Consider the following 24,083-nt stretch of genomic DNA (forward strand, 5'->3'; position numbering starts at 1 on the left):
CGTTCGCCTACAATTGGTGGTTCCTCCACATCATCAGCTTTTCAATCATGGTGGATAAATAAAAGTAAACTCAGGGGGTGAGACTTGAGAGTAGGACCTTTAACCTTACATGCAATGGTAAATGAGAAGCAACCAACAACCACAATTTTCAGGATTAGAGCTACGAGGAATCGGTTATTTTCAAAGTTTAAAGTATTGATACATATCATATCGAGAGCTTTCTGATACTTCCCTACAAAGGGTGTTTCGAAGTCTCAACCGATACGGAAGGTGAACAAACCCTAAACCAGCCCCTCTAAACCAGATTCAAAAAAAACTAAAAAAAAAAAATACACCACTACCGTCGTATCTGCATAATATAGCTCATGAATCCTAATTGATTAAGAAATCTTGCTAGTAACTCCTAAAACATAGAATAGAAGTTCTATTGCCATTGAAATGTAGATATTTTGAAAACTTTGCTTTAAAAGATTTATTAAAACTTATTAACATATGTTAAATATTATAAATTTCTAATCTAAAAATTGAGTGAAAATATCCTTGATCACGACCTTACCCAAAAATACCAAAAAAAAAAAAAAAACCCAATTACGTCATAAACTCTAATTGCATTTTATACCCTCCTCTCTTTTAATGAATGTTGATTTAAGTTACTTCAAATCTAATTTTCCATTAAATCTAGCAGCTCTACTGACCAAGAGATATCCCAATCTTCAAGGCCCAAGATATGATTGCAAGATCCAGATTCACACAAGAGGCCAGGTCACAAGGGTTTCTCCGAGTTGTTCTGATTAGAGTCCCATATTCATAGACTTCATAGTGTTGGAGGGCAAGGTTCAAAGTATCGATACTGGCCGATATGCCAGTAGGGCGTGTATCGTCCCTTTTTTTTAAGTATTTCTCATTTTTTTCGATTTTGGTTCAGAGGGGCTAGTTTAAGTCCTAGCTACCCTCTAAACCAGGCCCTGACCCGTAGGAGCGTATTAGGAAAGTCCCAATACGGGCCGATACGTAAACCAGGCCCTGACCGATACGGGTCGATACGTAACCATTTTTTTTATCCTTGTTCGAGGGATACCTTCCGAGTGTCGTAATACGTCTATCCCATATCCATGAGATGCAGTCATATATATAAAAAATGCTTAGTCACTTCTCAAGTGGTTAAAGAAAAAAACGTACTACAACTGTTTCAAATTAAAGAGTTGTTTTTAGGAGCATGGAAAATTTAGACGTCTCTTGTTTAATGACTTCCATGCAAGAGATAAATAGGCAATGAGAGAGGCAAAAAATTTAGAACTGGAACTGCATCTCTGAAGTGTAACCAAGTTCTTCAAGGTGTGCAGCCATGGCCTTGTTCATGGGTGGTGGGCCACACCTCAAAATCTGCAAATAATGGGATTAAAGTTCAGCACTAAATTTTATACACAAAATAATGTAAATAATGGTCTGAATCCGAATCGGTGCATAGTAAGATATTGAGTCAATGTAGATAGTTTGATCTACCTGGACATCAGCTGCTGGTGGTGGGCAGTGGGTCTTAATCATTTCCTTGGATACGAACCCAACGCCACCATTCCATACATCTGGAGGCTGTGGAATTTAAAGCAGGCATCATCAGAAATTGATGTATACTTTACTAACAGTGGCAAAAGAGAAACATTATGCTAATGACAAGAAACCAGAATTAAGTATAAAGTAAGCAATGATTAAGAAGTTAGTCATCAACCCGCAAACATGGAATCTGGATTTCGTCCTCACAATACTTCAGGCATGCATTATTGAGAATATCTTCCATTAATGAAAACATACAAATACGGAGATGTTCAGATTGTTGAAGATGGTGTGAGGACAAATTTTGTGAAGATATAATCCAACTAAATGGATATGGTATGAAACTTAAAGATATATATGGTATGAAACTTAAAGATTTTGTTTTTCTATATTTTGTATTACAGTGTTTTAGTAATCGTTTTAAAAGACGACCCAAGTACTTTTTCATGAGTGGCCGTAGGGGGGAACACTCTCTACAGTTGCAGTAATCAAAGCCCAAGAGAAGTCTGCATAGTGCAGTGGTGGAGAGCTCTCAGCTTCAGGTCGGTTACCACCTTATTTGCTGATGTAACTGAACTACTTCAGAACTGTGACAGTCTCGGCAAGTCTGAACCAGTGTTGCGAGCTGTCAGAACCTTCTTCAATACTGCAACTAGTCTTTTTTTTTTCAGCACTGTGAACACTTTGGCTAGTCTGAAACAGTGTTATCTACACGGAGTCTGCAGCCAAGATGTCTTCAATATCTGGAGAGGTCTCTTCTAGGGATATCAGACCTGGTGGGAGGTCTTCAAATCTGGAAAACACGAATCTACACAGCTTGCAGATTACAAGTGTATTGCTGGATGAATACAACTTCAGGGAGTGGTCTGTTTCTGCAATGCTTTTTATTACTTCCCATGATCTCACAGGCTACTTGGATGGGAGTAAGAAGGAACCTGAAGTTGGCAGTGCGGAGTATGCAGTGTGGCGCAAGGAGAATGCCACAGTTATGTCCTGGCTGCTTGCCTCTATGACTCCACGAGTTGCCATGACTGTTCAACACTTTCCCACAACAGCCAAGATTTGGAAAAAAGTGTCTAAAACCTATGGACAGAAGAAAAATAAGCTAGAATCTACAGATTGAATCAAGACATTGCTGCCTTAAGGCAAGGGAATATGACAGTTGCAACATATTTTGCAACTCTAGAAGGACTTTGGGAAGAACTTGACCATCACTTGATTTTTGACTGGGAAAATGCCAGGGACAAGGAGAGACATGATAAGCAGATTGAAGAGAGCAGAGCCTTTAAGTTCTTGGCTGGCTTGGACCCAGTGTATGAGGGCATAAGGTCACAAATTCTAGGAAGAGATGAACTGCCCGAGTTATATCATGTTTATTATTTGGTAAAGAATGAAGAAGTCAGGAGAAAGGAGATGCAAGTTGACTCTCAGATTTAACTAGCTGAACAATTTGGTGAACATTCAGCCCTAATTTCCACTAAGGGAAACAGACATCCAGACAAGAAGCATCTTAAGTGCACTCATTGTGGGAGTGAGAGACATGTAAAAGAAAAGTGTTGGGTCATGTATCCTCACCTGAAACTAGCTGAACAATTTGGTGAACATTCAGCCCTGATTTCCACTAAGGGAAACAGACATCCAGACAAGAAGCATCTTAAGTGCACTCATTGTGGGGGTGAGAGACATGTAAAAGAAAAGTGTTGGGTCATGTATCCTCACCTGAAACCAGCTGCATTGAGAAAGGACAAGAAGCAACAGAAGGGTCATGCGGCAAGTGGGAACCTTGTCACTAGTAACAATGGTGACAAACTCACAGAGTATACCAACAGTGGCTTCTTCTCCCATGGGGCAAGTTACTGATTCCTCTGGAGCCGGTGCCTTGGGCTTCACTGCTGGTGAGGTAGAGGTCCTTAACCGGGCTTTAGCCCGTCTAAGGAGTAATTCTTTTGCTTCCACATGGACACATATGTCCTCCTTCTTGGGTTATTGATTACGGTGCAACTGACCCCATGGACACATATGTCCTCCTTATTCTCTTCATATCAATTGTTGTCTAGTCAGAATAAGATGAGAGTTACTGACGGGTCTTTCTCCACCATCTCTAGAAAAGGGGTGGTTGACCTAAGCAAGGACCTCTCTCTTAAATCAGTTCTACATGTTCCCAGTCTCACCTCAAATCTTTTGTCTGTTTCAAAACTTACAAAAAATTTGAACTGTAGTATAACATTTTTTCCTACTCATTGTGTCTTTCAGGACAGATTGACGAGGAGAACGATTGGGAGCGGTCATGAGTATGAAGGCCTCTACTATTTTGATGCAGACATCGGTTCAGCCTTACAAGCATCTGCTGCTAGTAGTCTGGAGAGTGTGGAGTCAATAGCTAGGTTGCATCTGTGGCATGCTAGGCTAGGTCATTTACCTTTCTCTTCATTAGAAATGTTGTTTCCCGAATTGTTTAAGGGCCTCTACTATTTTGTCTGTTTGTGAAGTATGTCAAATGTCAAAACAATGTAGAACTGTTTATCCAATTTCCAGTAATGAAATTCGAGCTCATTTTGATTTAGTTCATTCTGACGTTTGGGGCCCTTCACCTATTGTTTCTATTAATGGCTTTCGTTACTTTATCAGTTTTATTGACCACTACTCTCGATGCACATGGATCTACCTGTTAAAAGGAAGAGATGAAGTGCCACGGATAACTATGGCATTTTGGAAAATGATTGAAACACAATTTGATAAGAGCATTAAACAATTCCGGTCAGATAATGCTGCTAAATATTTTGAAAAATCCTTGAACTTATTCATGGAAGATGTAGGCATGTTATATCAATCATCCTGTGCTAATACCCCTCAGCAGAATGGGGTTGCTGAGCGCAAGAATAGACATCTATTGGAGACAGCTCGAGCCTTACTATTCCAGCACAAAGTTCCCAAGCAATATTGGTCTCAAGATGTACTTACTGTATCATATCTGATAAATCGGATGCCATCTAAGGTGTTCGGTATGAAAACCCCTTTCTCTATTCTGTGTCCTACTCTTCCTGACTTTCCTCTTCCTCCACGGGTCTTTGGTTGTATATGTTTTATACATGTGAAGGATCCAAAGAAAACCAAGTTGGATCCTAGGGCTACGAAAGGAATATTTTTGGGGCATTCTCCTACACAAAAGGGTTACAAGTGTTATGATCTTATCTCCAAGAGAAAGTATGTCAACAGAGATGTGGTCTTTTTTGAGTCTCAACCCTATTTTCAGTCTTCTCAGAATCCTCTTCAGGGGTAGACTAGTGGGACGGAAAAGGATTCTCATTCTCCCTCCTTTTTTGTTCCCCTATCTGTCTCGGGCCTTCCATCCTCTTCTTCTACTCCTAGTTGTGGCATCCCGGGTCAACCTAGTGAGGCTCCCACTGTGCCGGTTACCTCTCCTGATACTACAAATATCCCTAAAGGCTCCAATAGGAAACAGAAGGAGATACGGATCACCTACAACAGAAGGAAAAAGGGCCCTCAAACTCATGACAGCAACAAGTTGGACTCAGATCAATTTGTCTCTACAATCCAAGGTAATTCCAACACACATACTTCTGATTTGGATCTTCCTATTGCTCTTCGTAAGCCTATCCGTTCTTACACCACTCGGCATCCCATTGCTGATTTTGTTTCTTACTCACATTTATCAACAGCCTATCACTCCTTTGTGTCTGCTCTTTCCTCTGTACATGTTCCTTCTAGGTACTCAGAGGCCGTGTCTGATCCAAGGTGGAAAGAAGCTATGAATGAAGAGATGAAAGCCCTAATGAAAGCAAGAACTTGGGAATTAGTGGATCTGCCAGAGGGGAAGAGCACTGTCGGGTGCAAATGGGTGTTTACTGTAAAGCATATGGAGGACGGGTCCATTGAGAGGTACAAGGCTAGGCTTGTGGCAAAGAGGTTTAATCAAAAAGAAGGGATTGACTACAAAGAAACCTTTGCCCCAGTAGCAAAGCTCAACACAATTCGGGTTCTATTGTCATCGGCAACAAATTTTTCATGGGAACTTCATCAGCTGGATGTGAAGAATGCCTTCCTAAATGGTGACCTTCATGAAGAGGTATTTATGGAACCTCCACCAGGCTATGACTTTGATAGAAAGATGTGTAAACTGAGGAAAGCATTATATGGTTTAAAGCAGTCTTCTCGTGCATGGTTTGAGAGGCTGTGGGGCCATGAAGAAAGTGGGGTACACTCAGAGTGGTGCAGACCATACCTTGTTCATAAGGAGACAGGATAGCAAACTTACAACACTCATTATTTATGTGGATGATATGGTGATTACCGAGAATGACTTGGAAGAGATCAAAAGACTGAAGAAGATTTTAGCTTCTGAATTTGAGATCAAAGACTTGGGTCATTTGAGATATTTTCTTGGGATTGAAGTTGCTAGGTCAAGAGAGGGAATCTACATATGTCAGCGGAAGTATGTTCTTGACCTCCTAGAGGAGACGGGCATGATAGGGTGTAGACCAGCAAATACTCCAATAGAACAAAATCATGGCCTACAAGAATCAATAGGGGAGGACTATTGTGATAGAGAGAGATACGAAAATTTGGTAGGGAAGCAGATATATTTATCTCTCACTTAACCAGATATTGCTTATGTTGTGCATGTTGTCAGTCAATTCATGCACTCTCCAAAGATCCCTCATATGAAAGCAGTTGAAAGGATTCTCAGGTACTTGAAGACTTGCCCAGGAAAGGGAATTCTATTCAGAAAAAACAATAAAATTGAAATTGAAGCTTACACTGATGCAGATTGGGCCGGTTCTGTTGGGGACAGGAAATCAACTTCAGGATATTGTACATTTGTGGGAGGGAACCTGGTTACATGGCACAGTAAGAAGCAGAATGTAGTTGCTAGATCAAGTGTCGAAGCTGAATATGGAGCTATGGCTCACGGGGTTGCTGAACTCCTATGGCTCAGGACTCTTCTTAATGAGTTTGGCATTAAAGCTGAGGGCCCTCTCAGACTGTATTGTGACAACAAGGCTGACATCAACATTGCAAATAACCCTGTGCAACATGACAGGACAAAACATGTTGAGATCGATCGACATTTTGTTAGAGAGAGAATAGTCTCAGGAGAACTCTACATTCCTTCTACTCCATCTGAGATGTAAATTGCAGATGTACTGACTAAAGGGTTGGCTGCAGCAAAATTCGTAGACCTTCTTGGCAAGCTAAACATGATTGACATCCATGCTTAGCTTGAGGGGGAGTGTTAGGTTGAAGGGTTTTATGTATTGATGGTTCGGCTGATAAGTGTTCTTATTAGCCTGTATTTGTGTTTAAGTTGTTATGTAATGGGCCTGTGTTAATGGGCATAAGTTTATTTGGTGTTTTAAGTAGTTTGGGTGTCCCATCACTAATCAGAGGCATTCCAGACATTTCCTATAACATTGTACTGTAATCTAATATAAATTATAGTACTATCAACTGGGTTAAGCAGTTCGACATTCTCAGCACCTCTTGGTCTCCTCCTCTCTTCTACTACTTCGGCTACAACATTTCAGCTTACACCCATGATCATGATACCACTAATCTATGTTTGGTTTGGCCTTTCCATTCATTCAATGCCTTTGATCCAGCTGAGATTCTGATTGGATGGTCTGCATTCCATCAGGAAATGATTGACCATTCATTTGTGGTTTGATCTAAAGGATCTTGTAAAGGATAGTCTGGAATAACCAAGTTTATAGTCTAATTGGCCTTGATCTTCCGGCTAAGTCTAGAATTGGTCTAAAATGAAAAGATTCCAAACAAGGCATGTGATTAGTTCAACAAACCAGACTTGAAGTAGATGGTCAATTAAGATTCGATTTAGGCGAGAGGGTATGCATAGACTCTAAATTTCTTCCCCTATACATCCCCAAAGTTTGGTTTAGTCAATTTATTATTGAATACCAAAAAGGACCATAATACCCCTACATACTGATAATTCCCAATTGATGCAAAGAAGCAGCTTACAAAGAGCTACAAAGGACCTAAACTAAGACAAAGAAAGGTGCAAAAATGGGGTCTCCACGAGCATGATTTGAGAAGTTTAGTGATGCTATGGTTCCATTTGGATTGCATGGGTGTTAGTTAGATTGTTTGGTCTTTTAGAAAATCTCAACTTCGTGCAGCAACATCCTAGTGGCATATGTGGATGATATAGTGATAACAAGAATTGACTCTAAATGCATTAATGATTTAAAGATATTCCAATGGGAGAAGTTCCATACTAAAAACTTGGGTAGGCTTAGATATTTCTTAAGAATTGAAGTTAATGTAGTCTGCCACAGATTTTATTGCCCCAACACAAGTATACACTTGACTTACTTGAGGAGACAGGTATAAGGCTGTAGCTACGCTATGGATCCAAACACTATGCTTGCACCAGATTAGGGTGAGTTGGTAGATGATCCTTGACAGTTAGAAGATTGGTTGGAAAGTTGAATTATCTCGCCATTACTCATTCAGACATTCCCTTTGTTGCTGGTGTAGTATGCCAATTCATGAGCAAACCTCAAGTACCTATCTTGAAGCTGTATTCCAGATTTTACAATATTTGAAGGGATCACTAGGTAGAGAAGTGGGTATAGAAATCATGGACACTTGACTGTTTTGGACTTTGTAGATGCGGACTAGGTTGGTTCATGTACAAGTCGATGTTCTACAACAGGGCATTATACATTCATAGGATTGTGCATTGGAAAAATAGGAATGTCTTCAGGAAAGAGAAACCAAGTGTAGAGATGTTGCAAGAAACAAAACTGTCAGAGATGGACAGGAGATGGATAAGAAGTATCTGGGGATGTATAGGGCTAAGCTGGTGGTCCTTTGCCCCATCTTGGGGAGCATCTAGAGGAATTTTTTTGGAAAAATGAAGAACTAGAGTGTCTAGAGGAACTTGTTGGGCAATTCTCAGTTTCAGTGAAGATGAATAAGGAGAATGACAATAAGGAAAGGGTTTTAACCAATGTGTATGGCCCTAACTCCTATAGAGATAGAAACCTTTTCTGGGAGGAACTAGCTGCAATTAGGGGATTGTGGGAGGGTCCATGGTGTGTGGGGGAAGACTTCAATTTTATCAGGTTCACAAATGAAACAAATAACTCCAATAAGGGCATAACCACAAACATGAGGAATTTTAATGCTTTGGTGGAATCTATGGAATTAAAAGAACCCCCTTTGTTGCAAGCTACCTTTACTTAGTCAAACTTCCAGGAGGTCCCAGTGTGTTCTAAATTGGAGAGGTTCCTATACTCAGTTAACTGGGAGGAGCTTTGGGGAAATCTCGTCTTGAAAGCACTTCCTAGAGTAACTTCAGACCACTACCCCCTTTATCTTGGTTATGATTGTTGGGAGATTATTAAGGAGGATTTGTGGGAAGTCTTTGAGGAATTTCATGAAAAAGGGGAAATCTCACCTAGAACAAATGCAACCTTCATTGCTTTGATACCCAAAAGAAAAGATGCAAAATCCCCAAAGGACTTCAGGCCTATCAGAGAGACTGAAGACTTGTTTTCCCTTGGTGATCTGTCAGTTCCAAGGAGCCTTTGTCGCTAGAAGGCAAATTGTGGACCAAATTTTGGCGGTAAATGAGTGTGTGAAAGAAAAGAGAAAGAAGAGAGAAAAGGGCTTGATTCGCAAATTAGACCTAGAAAAAGCCTATGACTTGGTGGGCCAGGACCTCCTCGTTGTGCTAGAAAGGATTGGAATGGGAGAAATGGAGAAATTGGACCAGAGGTTGTATTAGTTCAGTTCATTTCTTGATCATGATAAATGGGGTTGCTAGAGATTTTTTCCTAGCCAAAAGAGGGTTGAGACAGGGAGACCCTATATCCCCCTTCTTATTTACTCTAATTGCAGAAGTCCTAAGTAGAATGATCACTAAGGCTAATTTGGATAACATGATTAGTGGATGGAGGGTAGGAAGGAATGAGGTGCATGTCTCTCACCTTCAATTTGCGGATGACATTATCATTTTCTGTGATGGCAGTAGTGAGGCTGAACTAGGAATCTAAAGGACTTGGTCAATGAGCTCCAAAGATTTTCAAGCTTAACAGTAAATTGGGGAAAAGTTGTGTGGCTGGAATCAAGGTGGAAGAGGGTAGATTGCAGCTTCTGGCAGAAACCCTAGGTTGTGAGGTGAAAGAGTTGCCCTTAGACTACCTCGGCCAGCCCTTGGAAAGAAACCCAAGATCTGATAGCTTTTGGAAACATGTCCTAGAAAGATTTAGCAAGAAATTGGCTATGTGGAAAAGGAGTTATTATCTCTCTAGGGGGTAGAATAACCTTAATCAGATCCACTTTAGCAAACCTGCCCATTTACTTTCTCTCCACCTTTAGGATCCCAGTCAAAATAGCTAAGCAGCTTGAAAAATTCATGAGGGACTTCCTTTGGGAGTTGGGGGATGAAAGAAAGGATCACTTAATAAAATGGAAGAAGGTACGTAAACCAAAGGAGCAGGGTGGCTTAGAATTGGGAATTTGACCAAGAGGAATACAGCACTGCTAGGGAAGTGGCTTTGGAGATTTCCCCTAGAAGGAGATAGGTTGTGGCACAAGGTCATTGAAAGCATTCATGGTTTAGATGAGAACGGCTGGGATGCAAAGCTAGACTCTCATACTTCATCAAGATCCCCTTGGAAAGCAATAATTGAGGTACTTCCTTCCTTCCTTAATTCCATCCATTTTGATGTGGATTGTGGGAACAAAATCCTTCTCTAGGAGGACCTCTGGATTGGTGATATACCTCTTTTCCAACAATTTCCAACTCTTTACACCCTCTCAGATTACAAGTTCAGACTTGAATCCACCTTTGGTGCTTCTTCCCAAAATGGGATTAGTTGGAATTTTGGGTTCAGGAGAGGAATAAGGGACTCTGAATTTGCTTTCACCTTTGGAGATTGTGTTCTTAGACCAAAACTCACCTGATGTTAGGGTTTGGACCCCTTCCCCTGATGGCTGTTTCTCTTGTGCTTCTTTGTTCAATATCTTAGTTAACTCCTCTTTCAGGGGTTTGGCCTTCCCATTGAAAGAAATCTGGTGTAAACCCATCCCACCCAAAGTTCAAGGTCTTTGTTTGGAAGTTTTCCTTGGCAAGGTTAACACTTTTGACATGCTACAGAAAAGGAGGCCAAATACTTGCCTTTCTCCTCACATGTGCACACTCTGTAAGGCCTGTGGAGAATCCATTTCCCACTTATTAATTTCCTGTCCTCTTCTATCCTGTATTTGGGAATATTTTTGTTCTCTTTTGGTTGCAGATGAGCCCCTCCACAAGAAGTGGTAAGCTTATTCAACCCCAATTTCCTAAGGCTCAAAGCAAAGTCAACTGGCTCACAAGAAACATGACTGTTACCTCTCTTTGGGTGGGAAGATCAGCAAATACCTTAGCGGATGGGTTAGCTAAGCAAGGGGCTTCAAGGGAACATTTATTTTGGGCTGCTCTGTAATTTTATTTCTAGGTATTTCTGTTTTTTAAATTGATGTAATACTTGCTAGAAGAGGTAACAACTCGTGCCACCTCTTGGGTCTCCTGTATTGCCTCATTTCTGATTAATAAATTATCTTCATTCATCAAAAAAAATGAAGGATGGAGAGTGGATTATGGTGAGGTGAGGGTGGACAATAAAAAAATGCCTGCCACAATTCAACTTCTTTATTCTTCAAAAAAAAAAGATCATGTGGAGAACCATAGGAGCTGCTATGGTGTGGACAATTTGGGAAGAAAGGAACAATAGAATTTTTAATGAAAAGGAGCAGGTTAAAGGAGGAACTGTTGGAAGCAATCCTGCTCTGAGCTGCACATTGGGTAAAAACGTCAAATCTCCGCCTGAAGTAAAACAAACTGGAACCCACCCTAAAGAGGTAAGACAGGATTGGAGACCACCAACTGAAAGTAGGCTGAAACTGAACATCGATGGTAGCTCCTTGGGTAACCCGGGAAGAGCTGGTATTGGGGGAGGGAATAGAAACCACTAAGGCTGTGTTGTATTCAGGTCCAGAAGGTATAGGAGACTCAGTCATGGCAGAAACCTTGGCACTGCTACCAGTGATTTAAAAGGCACACCTGAGGCGTGCCCAGGCGCCCAGACGCACAGACAAGGTGCATTTTGGGGTATGCGCCTCGCCCAGGTCCTAGGCACACTCCTTTCAAAAGGCACATGCCTGGCGGGCCTAGCACCTCAGCCCAGGCGTGCGCCTTTTTAAATTTTTGCGCTTTTTTGCTGTTTTTTGAGTCTAACGGCTGGGCCGGGGGCTCCGAGAACCCCCTATTTGCTAATTTTGTTCATTCATTCATTGCAATAAAATATCTTTTTAAAAGACAATGAAAGTTATAAAATCATTATTTTTTATGTGAGAAATAATAATTTCAGACCCTAACATAGACTTGTTCGGGCTTGGCTCGAGAGGCATGGTAAAAATGCGACTCATAGAATCAAGAATGCAATATGGTTTACATCACATTAGCTACTTGAAGCAATGCAATTAAGGAGAAAAAGGGATTGTGGGTTTTACATGCTTGAAAATGCTTTATATGTTTGCTTTTATTTTTAAATTTTCATTTGAATTTGTTTTACATGTTATGTTTATGTATTTTAATTTTAGATAATAGGTTTTCTAAAACATTTGTTTTAAAATTTAAGTTTATATTTTTTACTAACATTATATTTAATATTCTTTTAATTTTTGCATTTTTTATAATTTTTTTGGCATTTTTGTTGAATTTTCTTGCTTTTTTATTTTTTGTAATTTTGCGCCTTTCTTAAAAAGGTGCATGCCTCGCCTTGCACCTCAGGCGCAAATTGGCCCTTGCGCTTTTTTTGCGTCTTGTGCTTTTAAAACACTGCTACAAGGGTTGAGATTATCACAACAGCATAGCCTCAGAAATTTGGATGTTGAAGGTGATTCACAGTTAGTAATCCATTGGGCGAAGCACCATGGAAATACAGACATGCATTTAGAGAGACTGAAGTGATTGCAAAAGACTTGAGTACAAGCTTCAGCTGGGTGAGAAGAACTGCAATCGGGGTAGCAGATACACTAGCTAAACAGGGAGTAAATAGGCAAAGTATTTTCTGGGCATACTTGTAATAGGGTACCGATGAGTACTGGGTTTTGCAAACAGGTGTATTAAGTTCAAATCTTAAGTATTAATGAAATCCTTTTACAGATTCAAAAAAAAAAAAACAGAATATAGTGGCAAAGTCTAGTGCTAATGCAAAATATGGGGCTATGAGCCATACTACAGGTGAAGTAATATGGCTAAAAAGCCTCTTATAGGACATCAGGATTACCATGACACTCCCTATGCATCTTCATTGTGATAATCATGCTGCCATATACATATCACTTCAAATCCCGTGTTTCATGAGAGAATAACACATAGAAGTTGATTGTCATTTTGTTCAAGAAAAACTTCAAAGAGAAGAAATAACTACTGTATTTGCAAAGACTGAAGAGTGAAGACAGATAATCAGTTAGCAAATTTGTTCACTAGACTCTACATAGTGTAAGGAGATAGACTTATACAACACTGAAGTATTGCTGCAGACTAGCCACAGTAGCAAAACCACTGGCTCCGTGGTCATCTGGTTAGTAACGCTTGTCTAAGAAGGATCACGGACTTTCTCCACAGAGGCAAGCCATGGACACTCTTCACACTCAGACTTGGACCACAGATACCCTTCGTGGGATGTAAGACAATAAATAAAGCAAGTTGCAGTCTAGGGAGCAAATAACTGAAAAGGCCGTATATGGAAGATCTTCTCTCCCCTGAGACAACACGTGGTAGGAGCCTGCGGGTGTGGGAATCAGAGCGAATATGCTCCCTGCATCACAGTCAGAGTGAATATGCTCCCTGCATCAGTCAGAGTGAATATGCTCCCTGCATCACAGCCCAACGTGTGTCCCCTCATGGGAGCAACCTAGGGACTAGAGCCCTTAACCACCTAAAGAATATTCTACAATTCTTGATCCTTGCCCATGCACAAAGTGAGCCCTCCCTTCATCTATAAATAGTAGGGCTCATGATGTTAAAGGGGGTCATTCTATTCATTTGATACCTTCAAAGTCATTCTGTCACCAGTGACCTAACCCTAGAGATCCTTCAACTCCAAATGTTATATCAGTCTAAGCAATTGAGCATTCTAGCCCTAGTATCATTTCGTCCTTTATTCCATGAGAGTTCTATTCTCATCATCCCAATCCAGTCTCGTCCTTGACGCCCTGTTCTTCCTAGCATCCTATACTCTACCTCCAGAACTTGGACCATCTTCACAGTGCCATACCTACACATAGACAGCGGATTGATTTCATCACTAGCAAGCTGGGTTTATATGACATATATATACTAGCTTAGTGTTGGAGTGTGTAATCTGTTTAATAAGTGTGTGATTTCATTCTTTATTTTATGTTTTAAGTAGTGTAGATGGCAGTAGGGTATTCAGAGATTTCTCTTAGAATAATAAGGGCACCCCAGTCCTTAATTGTACATAACAGGATTATGATGTAACTTAACACCATTTACTGCCTGGTTGGGTCTATGTAAGTAAGAACTTTTGTCAACAGTTCAATAAGCTCTTTCACTCATTCTTCTCCCTCTTTCCTCTCCAACCTTCTTCCTCTATTCTTGTATTCTGTCTTATTACACTCTTAAACCTTACCCTGACATTCTGATACCTCCAAGACCCCCTTGTTAGACATTTACCATTAGAAACCTAAAAGTAATGGAAAGATTACAATGATGCCCCTCTATTCAACTCCATCCTATAACCAAAATTACAAAAAATAGTTCTCCATACACTCAAATTGAACTCTCGATGGGTGAACGAATTGTTGGTGGGTTGTGAGATGAGTAAACATAAAATAGGCAAGAAATTCTACCAAAAAGGCAATGAAATAGAGGAGAGAAATAAACCAAAGGTATAAGAAATTAGTTAATAGGGTAAATGAGTTGGTCAAGGTTAGTTTTGTCATTAAAAAGTAAGTATGGCACATGTGGTGTTAGACAGTTTTGTATGCCCTTAGCTTCAATCAAAATGATGTACTTTATGAATTTATTGTAAATGAATAAAAGTGCATATTTGATTCATGTTCCCTTGGTATGTTTCTGTGTAATACCCTTAAACTGGACACTTAATGAGACTCGTGTTAGTTTAGAATGTTCACAGCCAGTGGGTCGGTCTGGGGAGACCTATCCTAACAAGGCTGACACTGTGGTGCCACCAAGTCGGTTGGGGTGGCTTGTCTCAGCTACCAGGGTGAGACCCTAGGCACACGGTGTGGGATTAAATGAATCTTTGAACTGGACCAAATTTCCAGTATTGCCCTGGACCTTGGAGATTGATGGGCAAAACTGGAAAGTTACACCCGACCCCTAGACTCGATTATGATACTGCACTAGGTGTCGGATTGGACTGTCTTTGATGTACCAATCAGTGAGATCCTTAGCGGGGGTCAAAACCTGGGTATGTTGAGACAGTCTGAGAATTCATCTGAGTGGGTGATCATAGTGACAGGACCAGCCCCTTTGTCGGACAAAGGTAATGATCGGGGATGCACTCTTACTAATGGAAACCAAGACTGCCGATAGCCGATTTCAATCGTTGAAATTTGTTTTGCAAAATATATTTTATATGAGATATAAAAATATATAAATTATGGTTTCGAAATGATTTGCAAAAGGTTTTAATTCCCGGGATCCATACTTGAGAGAGTGCAACACTGTTCCTTGTAGCCGAGGGAGAGGTCCTCTCTTGTCGGGCAGTGTTTGATCATTATGGGCTGAGAGGTTAAGTGTAAGGCCATTGAGGATAATACCTAATGGGCTAATCTTGCATCCGCCCACAGTCCCTGGGTGTTACAAAGTGGCTTGGCCCAGGGACCACTTAGGTAAGTGTCGGGCCTATAGAGCCCATCTGATGGGTTTCAGGGGGTGCACTGTCCATAACATTGTATTCGGCCAGGCCTTGTAACAAAGGCTGGGCCAATGTGTAGATCAATGTTTGGGTCCCACGCCATACAAGGAAGCCCGACTGAGCAGCAATTTGGAAGGCTTAATGAATACATAACCCTAAATGGGCCTTAAGCCCATTTCGAACTGGGCTAATTTGATTAGTCTTTTAAGGGGCGAATTCTGAGATAAGATCAACTGATAGGACTGGGCCCACACCCTATCCACTTAGAGAGTCCAAGATCTAAATGAGATTTAGATTTGGAAACTTCCTAATTAGATTAGGAACTGGCTGACCTAATCTGCAGATAAGATAAGGATTATCCCTTATCTTAAAGGGACTTCTAATCCAAATATGATTTGGGTTAGCAACTCCTAATGGGATTAGGAGTTGATCCCTTTAAGTCTATAAAAGGAAGAGGGAGCGGCAGCCTTTAGACACAACATTCAACAGACTCAAGTCTTGTCTTCAGAGTTGAGAACATAGAAAAGAGAATTCTGCACCCTACAAATTCTCTTTAGCCGCCTCCTTCCTGCAGCCGCCGCCTATAGCAGTTCGATCTCCATTCCTTAGGAGAAATCAAGATTGGATCTTGATTCCAATCTTTTGGAGAAAAGATTGGTAGGAGTTGTATTCACAAGCCGTCCAGGTGATTCTTGGGAAGAATCAGGTTCTTAGGAAGGACACTGCTGATTCTGCTCCACCTTGCACTACGTCATATTCAGTGGGAGCAGATTTTGGTTTCTACCTTGAGCGTGAACACCTCCATTGAGAGATATTATTTCTCTGTATCAGGTATTATCTCTCTCTCCTCCTTTTGGTTCAGATCTTGTTCAGTTTATGGTTCAAGAATGATCCTTGAAAATATGATTTTCTAAATAAGGAATTCAATTCCCAGTTGAAGGGAAAGGAAAAATTTTTGAAATTCGCCCCCTTTATTCCACAATCTTGGGCGTCCATATGATGGATTTCCTATCCCTTCATGTGGATCACTTCATACGTTAGCTTTCCCCTTAACTTCTAAGTAATAATTGATTGGTAAATTTTATTATTCTATGAATATAGCTAGACCATCAATAACTGCTAGATTTGATTCTTCTAGAAAAGTTAAGTAAACTGTAATTTGTTAGAAATAACTCGTATCAAGTACTAACATGAATCCAAATTGTGCATGAAAATGATATTAAAGATAATATAAATTTCTTGTGTATTTAAAAAGGTAATCCCACAACTGGATATCCAAAATTTTCAAGAAAAATACTAAAGAATACAAGGCAGATGACCTGATTCAGAACATAGAAGACTTTGAAGCGGTCAGGGTAGTCCCTTGCAAGGCCATCTAGTTCCTCCTGCACATATCCAATATAAATTAATTCAATATACACCGATCAACCACAAGGACAGATTGTAAGACATTGTGTCCATGTTCTTCATAGTTACTATTTTTCAAATATTCTTAGTATTCCTTATTTCGGCAATAATTTGTAGGCAATTTTTGAATGTTGAAGTTGAACACACTATGCAAATTAAACTACTATTTCTAAAATAATATTAATAAGCATGATAGTAGATAATCAACACAAGTGATGTAATCAAACAAAGTCCACCAAATAATTAGGAAACCATACACCTATATTATACACAAATTTGAACCAAAAATATGTAAACCAGAATAAGCTATTAGCTAGAGTACTGAATATACAGTTACACACAAGCTTCTATATTTTAAGCAAGGAAACCAAAACAGTCTTAAAGAAAACTACTAAAAATTATTAAGTGCAAAAAACTAGTTTAAATTTAAATGCTTCTAACTAAATATTAGCTGTCATATTTACCATGTTAATAATTGAATGAATAAAAAGCCAATTCAAAATTTTAATAAAATCTGACGGTGGCGACCCCACCACCATGAATATTTGGGGCCAAAGCAAAAGAATAAAATACCAATGAATATGAAAATCATAAGGAAATGAAATCATTTACCAATTATGTAAACGAATAGTAATATTCAGGCACTGTAATAAAAGTATAGATTACACACAACTGCAAGTATGTGTACATGTAATTTATTGAAATAACAAGAAATTTGTTCATAGTACAAGAAATTTTTCAAGAGGGCTAGCATTGGTAATAAGGGTTTAGGATTAAAAAATATCGAGTGATAAAAAATTAGAAATAAGGAAAATATGTTTGGAATAGAAATTTCCAATGAAATTTCACAAGTATGATTAGATGGTTAGTTGCAAAAGAATTATAAAAAAAATGGTTAGTTGCAAAAAGGACACATCAATAAAAAGGTAATTGCAGAGGGCAACCAAGTTTGGTAAGGTTCAGAGTATGCACAAAACAACAAAATAGTAAGGGCTTTGAAGAAAAATCAAAAACTTTGGGATGATTTTTTTTTTTTTTGAAAAGTAGAGAAATTTTCATTAAAAGGGAAAAAGAAAGTACACAAGGAAGGTAATAAGGATCACTCAAGAGAAGAAATAAAACCCCCAAAACAACCTAACTACTATAACCAGTGTTTTAAAAGCGCAAAGGCACAAAAAAAGTGTAAGGGCCAATTTGCACCTGAGGCGCAAGGCGAGGCATACGCCATTTTAAGCAAGGTGCAAAATTACAAAAAAAATGCTAAAAATCAAAAAAAAAAGTCAGAATATTCAAAAAAATGGCCAAATATTTAAAAATTGCAAAAAAATCAAAAAATATTAAACATAATGTTAATAAAAATAAAAACCTAAATTTTAAAATAAATGCTTAAAAAAAACCTATTACCTAAAATTAAAATACATAAACATAACATGTAAAGTGTATTCAAATGAAAATTTAAAATTAAAATCAAACATATAAAGCATTTTCATGCATGTAAAACCCACAATCTCTTTTCCTCAATTGCATTACTTCAAGTAGCTAATGTGATGTAAAACATATTGCATTCTCGATTCTAAGAGTCGCCTTTGTACCACGCCCCTCGAGGCAAGCCCGAACAAGTCCATGTTAGGGTCTTAAATTCTTATTTCTCACATAAAAAATAATGATTTCATAACTTTAATTGCATTTCAAGAAGATATTTTATTGGAAGGAATGAATAAACAACATTAGCAAACAAGGGCTTTGAGCAATAAGGTGGGTTGGCCTAGTAAAGTCCCTTGATTTATATACAAAGCCATTTATTTCTATTAAATAAATTTTATGACGAAAAATATTTACTAAGGTTTCTTTTTGAGGCCTTAATCTAATTACAATCAACCAAAATACTCTTGTACAGAAATTTTACAGACAAATTTTTGCTCACTTGCCTTTGTTCCAATGGACACCCCCTCCCCTTTTGCTAGTTTTAATTCTTATAAGTTAGATAATATTGAAAACATTAGAAAATATGCAAATTAAGTAAAGATATTATTTTATTTAGTTAAAAGGTTATAAATTTTAAAAATATCATATTAAAAAGAACATAATTTAATAGAAAGTTAATAATATACTTTAACTAGGAAACAAATATATATATATATATATATATATATATATATATATATCGAAATGTTTAAATAATTTAAAAAAAATAATCTTTTGTATATGTGTGTGTAAACTAGAAAGTATGCAAATTAAATAAACAGATTATTTTATTTAGGTAAATAAGATCATAACCATAAAAAAAATCCAAAATATATGATTAATATTAAAACAAATAAATATGGATATAGATATAAAAATCTCTATAAAAGAAATAAATTGTATCCTTAAATGCATAAAATATTACAAATAATTTTAGTATGTATGTATAGAATATTTAATTTAGATAGAGAAGGTTATAAACATACAACAAAACACAAAATAAAAATTTAAAAACATAAGATTCACATTAAAAAGAATATAGTTGTAATAAAAAGAAAATATGTAAATTGGCTATAAAAAGTGAAAAGTTATATTTACACCTTGCCTCTTTGGCATCCAACCACCTCACCCTACCCCTTTAACCTTTGAAAACCTTGAAACAGTGTTGTAACATGTGTGGACAACATTGATAATGACATTGATAATAGGCTTATAAAATAAGGTTATTTATCTCCCTGCCTCTAACTTGAGATTTCTTAACATGTTTTCTATTGAAGGAATGCATACAGAGATGGCATTTATACAGGTAACGCTATCAAAAGAGATTATTGGATACGAAAAAAGAGAATAAACTGTTATATTCAAAGAGGTTCAGATAAGAGGACCATTGTGAAGTGTGCCATAATTAAAGAATACACTTTGATGTCTACTCAATGCCCCAGGCCTGGTGAGTCTTAGGTGGTAGTTGGTTGAATGGCCTCCAATTCTTAAGGCCCACATGAAAGGGGCATGACAGTTGGCAACCTCAATGGAAAGGTTGTTCTTTATTGCAAAAAGTATTGACCAACTGAAAGGGTTTATCAATGGGGCACAAAATATAACTTATTTGGTTGATTATCAATTTCCATCAATTCATAGCAATGGTTCATTAAGCAAAGGAGTGCATTTATTATTAATCAATTTCTTTCCTATAATACATTATACATTAACTAGATTCATTAGTTAATTTAGTCATATTTGTCATTAAGTAAAAAATTAGATATTCCATAGTTACTATTGACTTCCAAAGGAAAGTATACACTGGTGCAATGTTTTAAAAAACAACCCAGAACCAGAACCAGTGTTTTAAAAGCGCAAGGGCAAATTTGCGCCTGAGGCACAAGGCAAGGCATGTGCCTTTTTAAGCAAGGCGCAAAATTACAAAAAAAAAAAAAAGAAAAATCTAAAAAATCAAAAAGAATGTCAGAAAATTCAAAAAAAATGACAAAAAATTAAAAAATGCAAAATAATGTTAATAAAAATATAAACTTAAATTTTAAAATAAATGTTTTAAAAAACCTATTATCTAAAATTAAAATACATAAACATAACACGTAAAGTGTATTCAAATGAAAATTTAAAAATAAAAGCAAACATATAAAGCATTTTCAAGCATGTAAAACCCACAATCTCAGCCTAGGTGCGCGTCTTTTAGAATTTTGAGCTTTTTGCCTTTTTTTTAGTCTAACGGTTGGGCCAGGGGCTCTGCCCCCATACCCTTATCACGCCCCTTGAGGCAAGCCCAAAAAAGTCTATGTTAGGGTCTGAAATTCTTATTTCTCACATAAAAGATGATGATTTTATAACTTTCATTGCCTTTTAAGAAGATATTTTAATGCAATGAATGAATGAACAACATTAGCAAATAGGGGGTTCTCGGAGCCTTGGTGAGCGAGTGAACCTCTTATTTGCTCCGAGAACCCCCTATTTGCTAATGTTGTTCATTCATTCATTGCAATAAAATATCTTCTTAAAAGGCAATGGAAGTTATTAAATCATTATTTTTTATGTGAAAAATAAGAATTTTAAACCCTAACATATACTTGTTCGGGCTTGCCTCAAGGGGCGTGGTCGGGGGTCCAAAGGGCGGAGCCCCCGGCCCAACCATTAGACTCAAAAAAAAAGCAAAAAGCACAAAATTTTAAAAAGGTGCACACCTAGGCTAAGGCACAAGGCGCACCAGGCTTGCGCCTAGGACCTGGGCGAAGCGCATACCCCAAAATGCACCTCCCCTATGCGCCTTAGGCACGCCTTTCAAATCACTGACTGTAACCATTCTGGCCACTAGTTTCCGGGTCGACAGTTTGAACGGATGGCCCGTTCTGACAAAAAATTAAAAAAAATGGCCAAAACCCGTTGGACGGGTTGACGGTTTGACTGCCCAGGTCAACGGGTCATTGACGATTCAACGGTTTTTGGTTAGGGACCAAGTTTGGGGTAAAACGGAACCAGTTGCTTGGACGGTTCCCAGGCCAAACAATCCGGCCATCCAGGTCAACAGTGGTTTGAAAACATAGTTTTCAAGGTGCCAAGGCGAGGCTAGGTGACAGGGGGGCGACTAGGCATGAATTTTTTTTAAGTAAAACCATATATCCTAGGGTAGTTCCCTAGGTTCCATAACCATCTTACCTTAATAATTATTCATAATTTTCATAAGAAATGTATAAGTTTCATGTTTAAGTCTAGAAAATCAACATTTTATGAGAAGAAAAAGAATAAAGTAAAGAAAATTCAAAAAATATAGGGGCTGAACCCCTACTTTTGTTATAGGAAAGAAGAAAAGAAAAGGTGGAAGAAGAAGAAGACATGGAAGAAGAAAATGTGTTGATTAGACAAAATTTTAAGTTCTTCCTTTGCTTATAGGTTCAGGTTTTGAAATTTTTGAGGGTTCAATCAATGATCAAAATTTCGATACGATACGCCCCATATCGGGTGTATTTTATTGTATCTTTGGGGTCCCGATACCTGTTTACAGGTAGTAGAAGTTCAAGTGTTCTCTATACAGGTGTTTTTGGGGGACCCATTTTTTAAATATATATATATATATATATATATATATATATATATATATATATATATATTTAAAAATGAAATTGAAAACCAAAGAAACAAAAAATAGGGGGAGTATCGTTATAAGTACCGATACACCTTTGCCAATACACAGAGGTGTATCAATACTGCGAACCATGGGTTCAATACAGCAGTTAGCAATGTTGCATTGATTAAACTCTAAGAAAATAAGAAAATAATAAAAAGAAATTAGTATATAAACACATAAAATGAATATTCTAGTTTAATAATGTCTATTTTATAATTATAATGTCAAAAAATTAAAAATATAAAAGTATTTTATAACCCAGTGCACAAAACTGCTAGGCGACTGGGCGAGGCGAGCCTCCAAGGGCGCCTTGTCGCCTAGGCGTCGCCTTGACAACTATGTTTGAAAACCATGCACTGGTCTTTAATACTGATAAACAAATGCTGAAGTTGATAAGCAATAAAGACCATATACAGCACTAAACTTATTATTCCAAGTCAGACCTTTGGATGCTACTAAGATGGACATCAAAAAACTTAAAAAAAAAAAAAACATTATGTTGATTCTATGGTAAACAAAAAACACCGCATATGATAGAAGATTCATATCAAGGAGGTGAGGTGTATGCCTTAAGACAAGGTAGAGCCAAACTGCTTCTAGGTGGTACAAGAGGCCTACACCTCACATGTAAAAACATTAAATTGAAGAAAACTAAAAAAATGTAGGATTCATATTAATAGGGTTCAACTATGATACCGGAAAAACTTGAAAACCAATTAATTGGTATCATAAAAGTGGTTATCAATCAGGTGGTGTTTATCAAAATTCACAGGGAGGTTTTGATTGCTCAAAGCCCTTCTGGTATCATGTCTTTCCAGCAACATAGATTTTCCTCTATACATGTGGGTGATTATTGATAATGATAGAGGTTTTGATGTGTTATTAGAGATAAAAAAGAAAAAAAGAAAAAAGGATAAAGAAGGCGGCTTTGTGCTGGGGTCAGGTGGCTCCTATAAACAAAATGAATTACAGATAGAACCAAATTACAACGCAAGTCATAAGGAGACCGGGTGAAGAGTTTTGGCAACCAAAATCAAGAAGATTCTCACTTTTAAAGCAGTTAAGATACAACATGGGAGCAATAAAGACAAGTTCATTTCAAAATTAAAAGACTTCCATCTTATTCCTTTTTTCCACCTTCTCAACTCTTGAGTTTCTATTGATGCTCATTATTACATCTTTTATGACCTCATTGTATGGAGAAGAGTGTTGGACAATAAAGAAATAGCATGTCCATAAAATGAGTGTGGCAGAAATGAGAATGCTCAAATGAGTGGTAAAACTAGAAAGGACAGAGCTATAAATGAAGTCATATGAAGGAACACAGGACTAGCTCCAATAAGTGATAAAATGAGAGAAATTAGATTGAGATAGTTTGATCATGTGCATAAAGGACTATCCACAACACCTATTAGGAAAAAAAATGATTTGTTACAAGTTGAAGGGGCTAGAAGTTCTAGGGGAGACCAAAGGACTTATGTAAAAGTAATAAGAAATGACTTAAGCACCCATAATTTAACAATGGATATGGCACTGAACATAACAGAATGGCAAAACAGTATTCATGTAGCTGGCTCCATATAGTTGGAATGAGGCTTAGATGATGAAAATAATGACTTCATTGTCAAATCTGTCTAAAGTTTATTCCTTGCTCCTAAGTAATATTCTAGAATAGGTAAAGGTGGTCATGATGCTCAGAGAAATGACTTCCATTTGTGTTGTGTTAAGTGTATGCGTGTGTGTATAGAGAGAGAGAGAGAGGACTTTACCTTCAAAAGAATGTCCTCAAGCGTGACATTGGCGTATATAAGATGTACCTTAGTTCTGTCTTTTGGGTTTTCTAGGATAGCTCTAGCAACCTAATTTGCAGTCAGAAACAGAAAGAAAGATTAACCTCAACAAATTGTGGAAAATGTACTCGGCAAGAAAATAGACCACTTACATACCTGGAACATAGGAGTAATGCCAGAGCCTCCAGCAAGCATCCCAAAAGCTCTAACTTGGCCAGGTTGATACTTGAAACGTCCCTAGATGCACAAAAACATAAAATAGCCACCCAGCATGAGTTCATCACTATGACA

The 24,083-nt window shown here is 38.0% G+C and overlaps 1 protein-coding gene across 3 annotated transcripts in view; it reads right to left on the reverse strand.

Moving 5' to 3' along the window:
- Positions 1 to 1,128: 1,128 nt before the first annotated feature.
- Positions 1,129 to 24,083, reverse strand: part of CBR (NADH:cytochrome B5 reductase 1) — a 34,424-nt gene continuing 11,469 nt past the window's right edge. For all 3 annotated transcript variants that reach the window (XM_088941976.1, XM_088941975.1, XM_088941974.1), the window contains 5 exons: positions 23,949 to 24,029; positions 23,772 to 23,861; positions 16,814 to 16,879; positions 1,504 to 1,590; positions 1,129 to 1,383 (listed from right to left, as the gene is read on the reverse strand). In XM_088941976.1, coding sequence (XP_088798102.1) covers positions 1,291 to 1,383; positions 1,504 to 1,590; positions 16,814 to 16,879; positions 23,772 to 23,861; positions 23,949 to 24,029 — 417 coding nt within the window. In that variant the 3' untranslated portion in view covers positions 1,129 to 1,290. The remainder of the gene's footprint in view (positions 1,384 to 1,503; positions 1,591 to 16,813; positions 16,880 to 23,771; positions 23,862 to 23,948; positions 24,030 to 24,083) is intronic.

This window comes from Nelumbo lutea, chromosome 4, assembly GCF_056320005.1.
Source record: "Nelumbo lutea isolate HS-2025 chromosome 4, American lotus-T2T, whole genome shotgun sequence".
Taxonomy (NCBI): Eukaryota; Viridiplantae; Streptophyta; class Magnoliopsida; order Proteales; family Nelumbonaceae; genus Nelumbo; species Nelumbo lutea.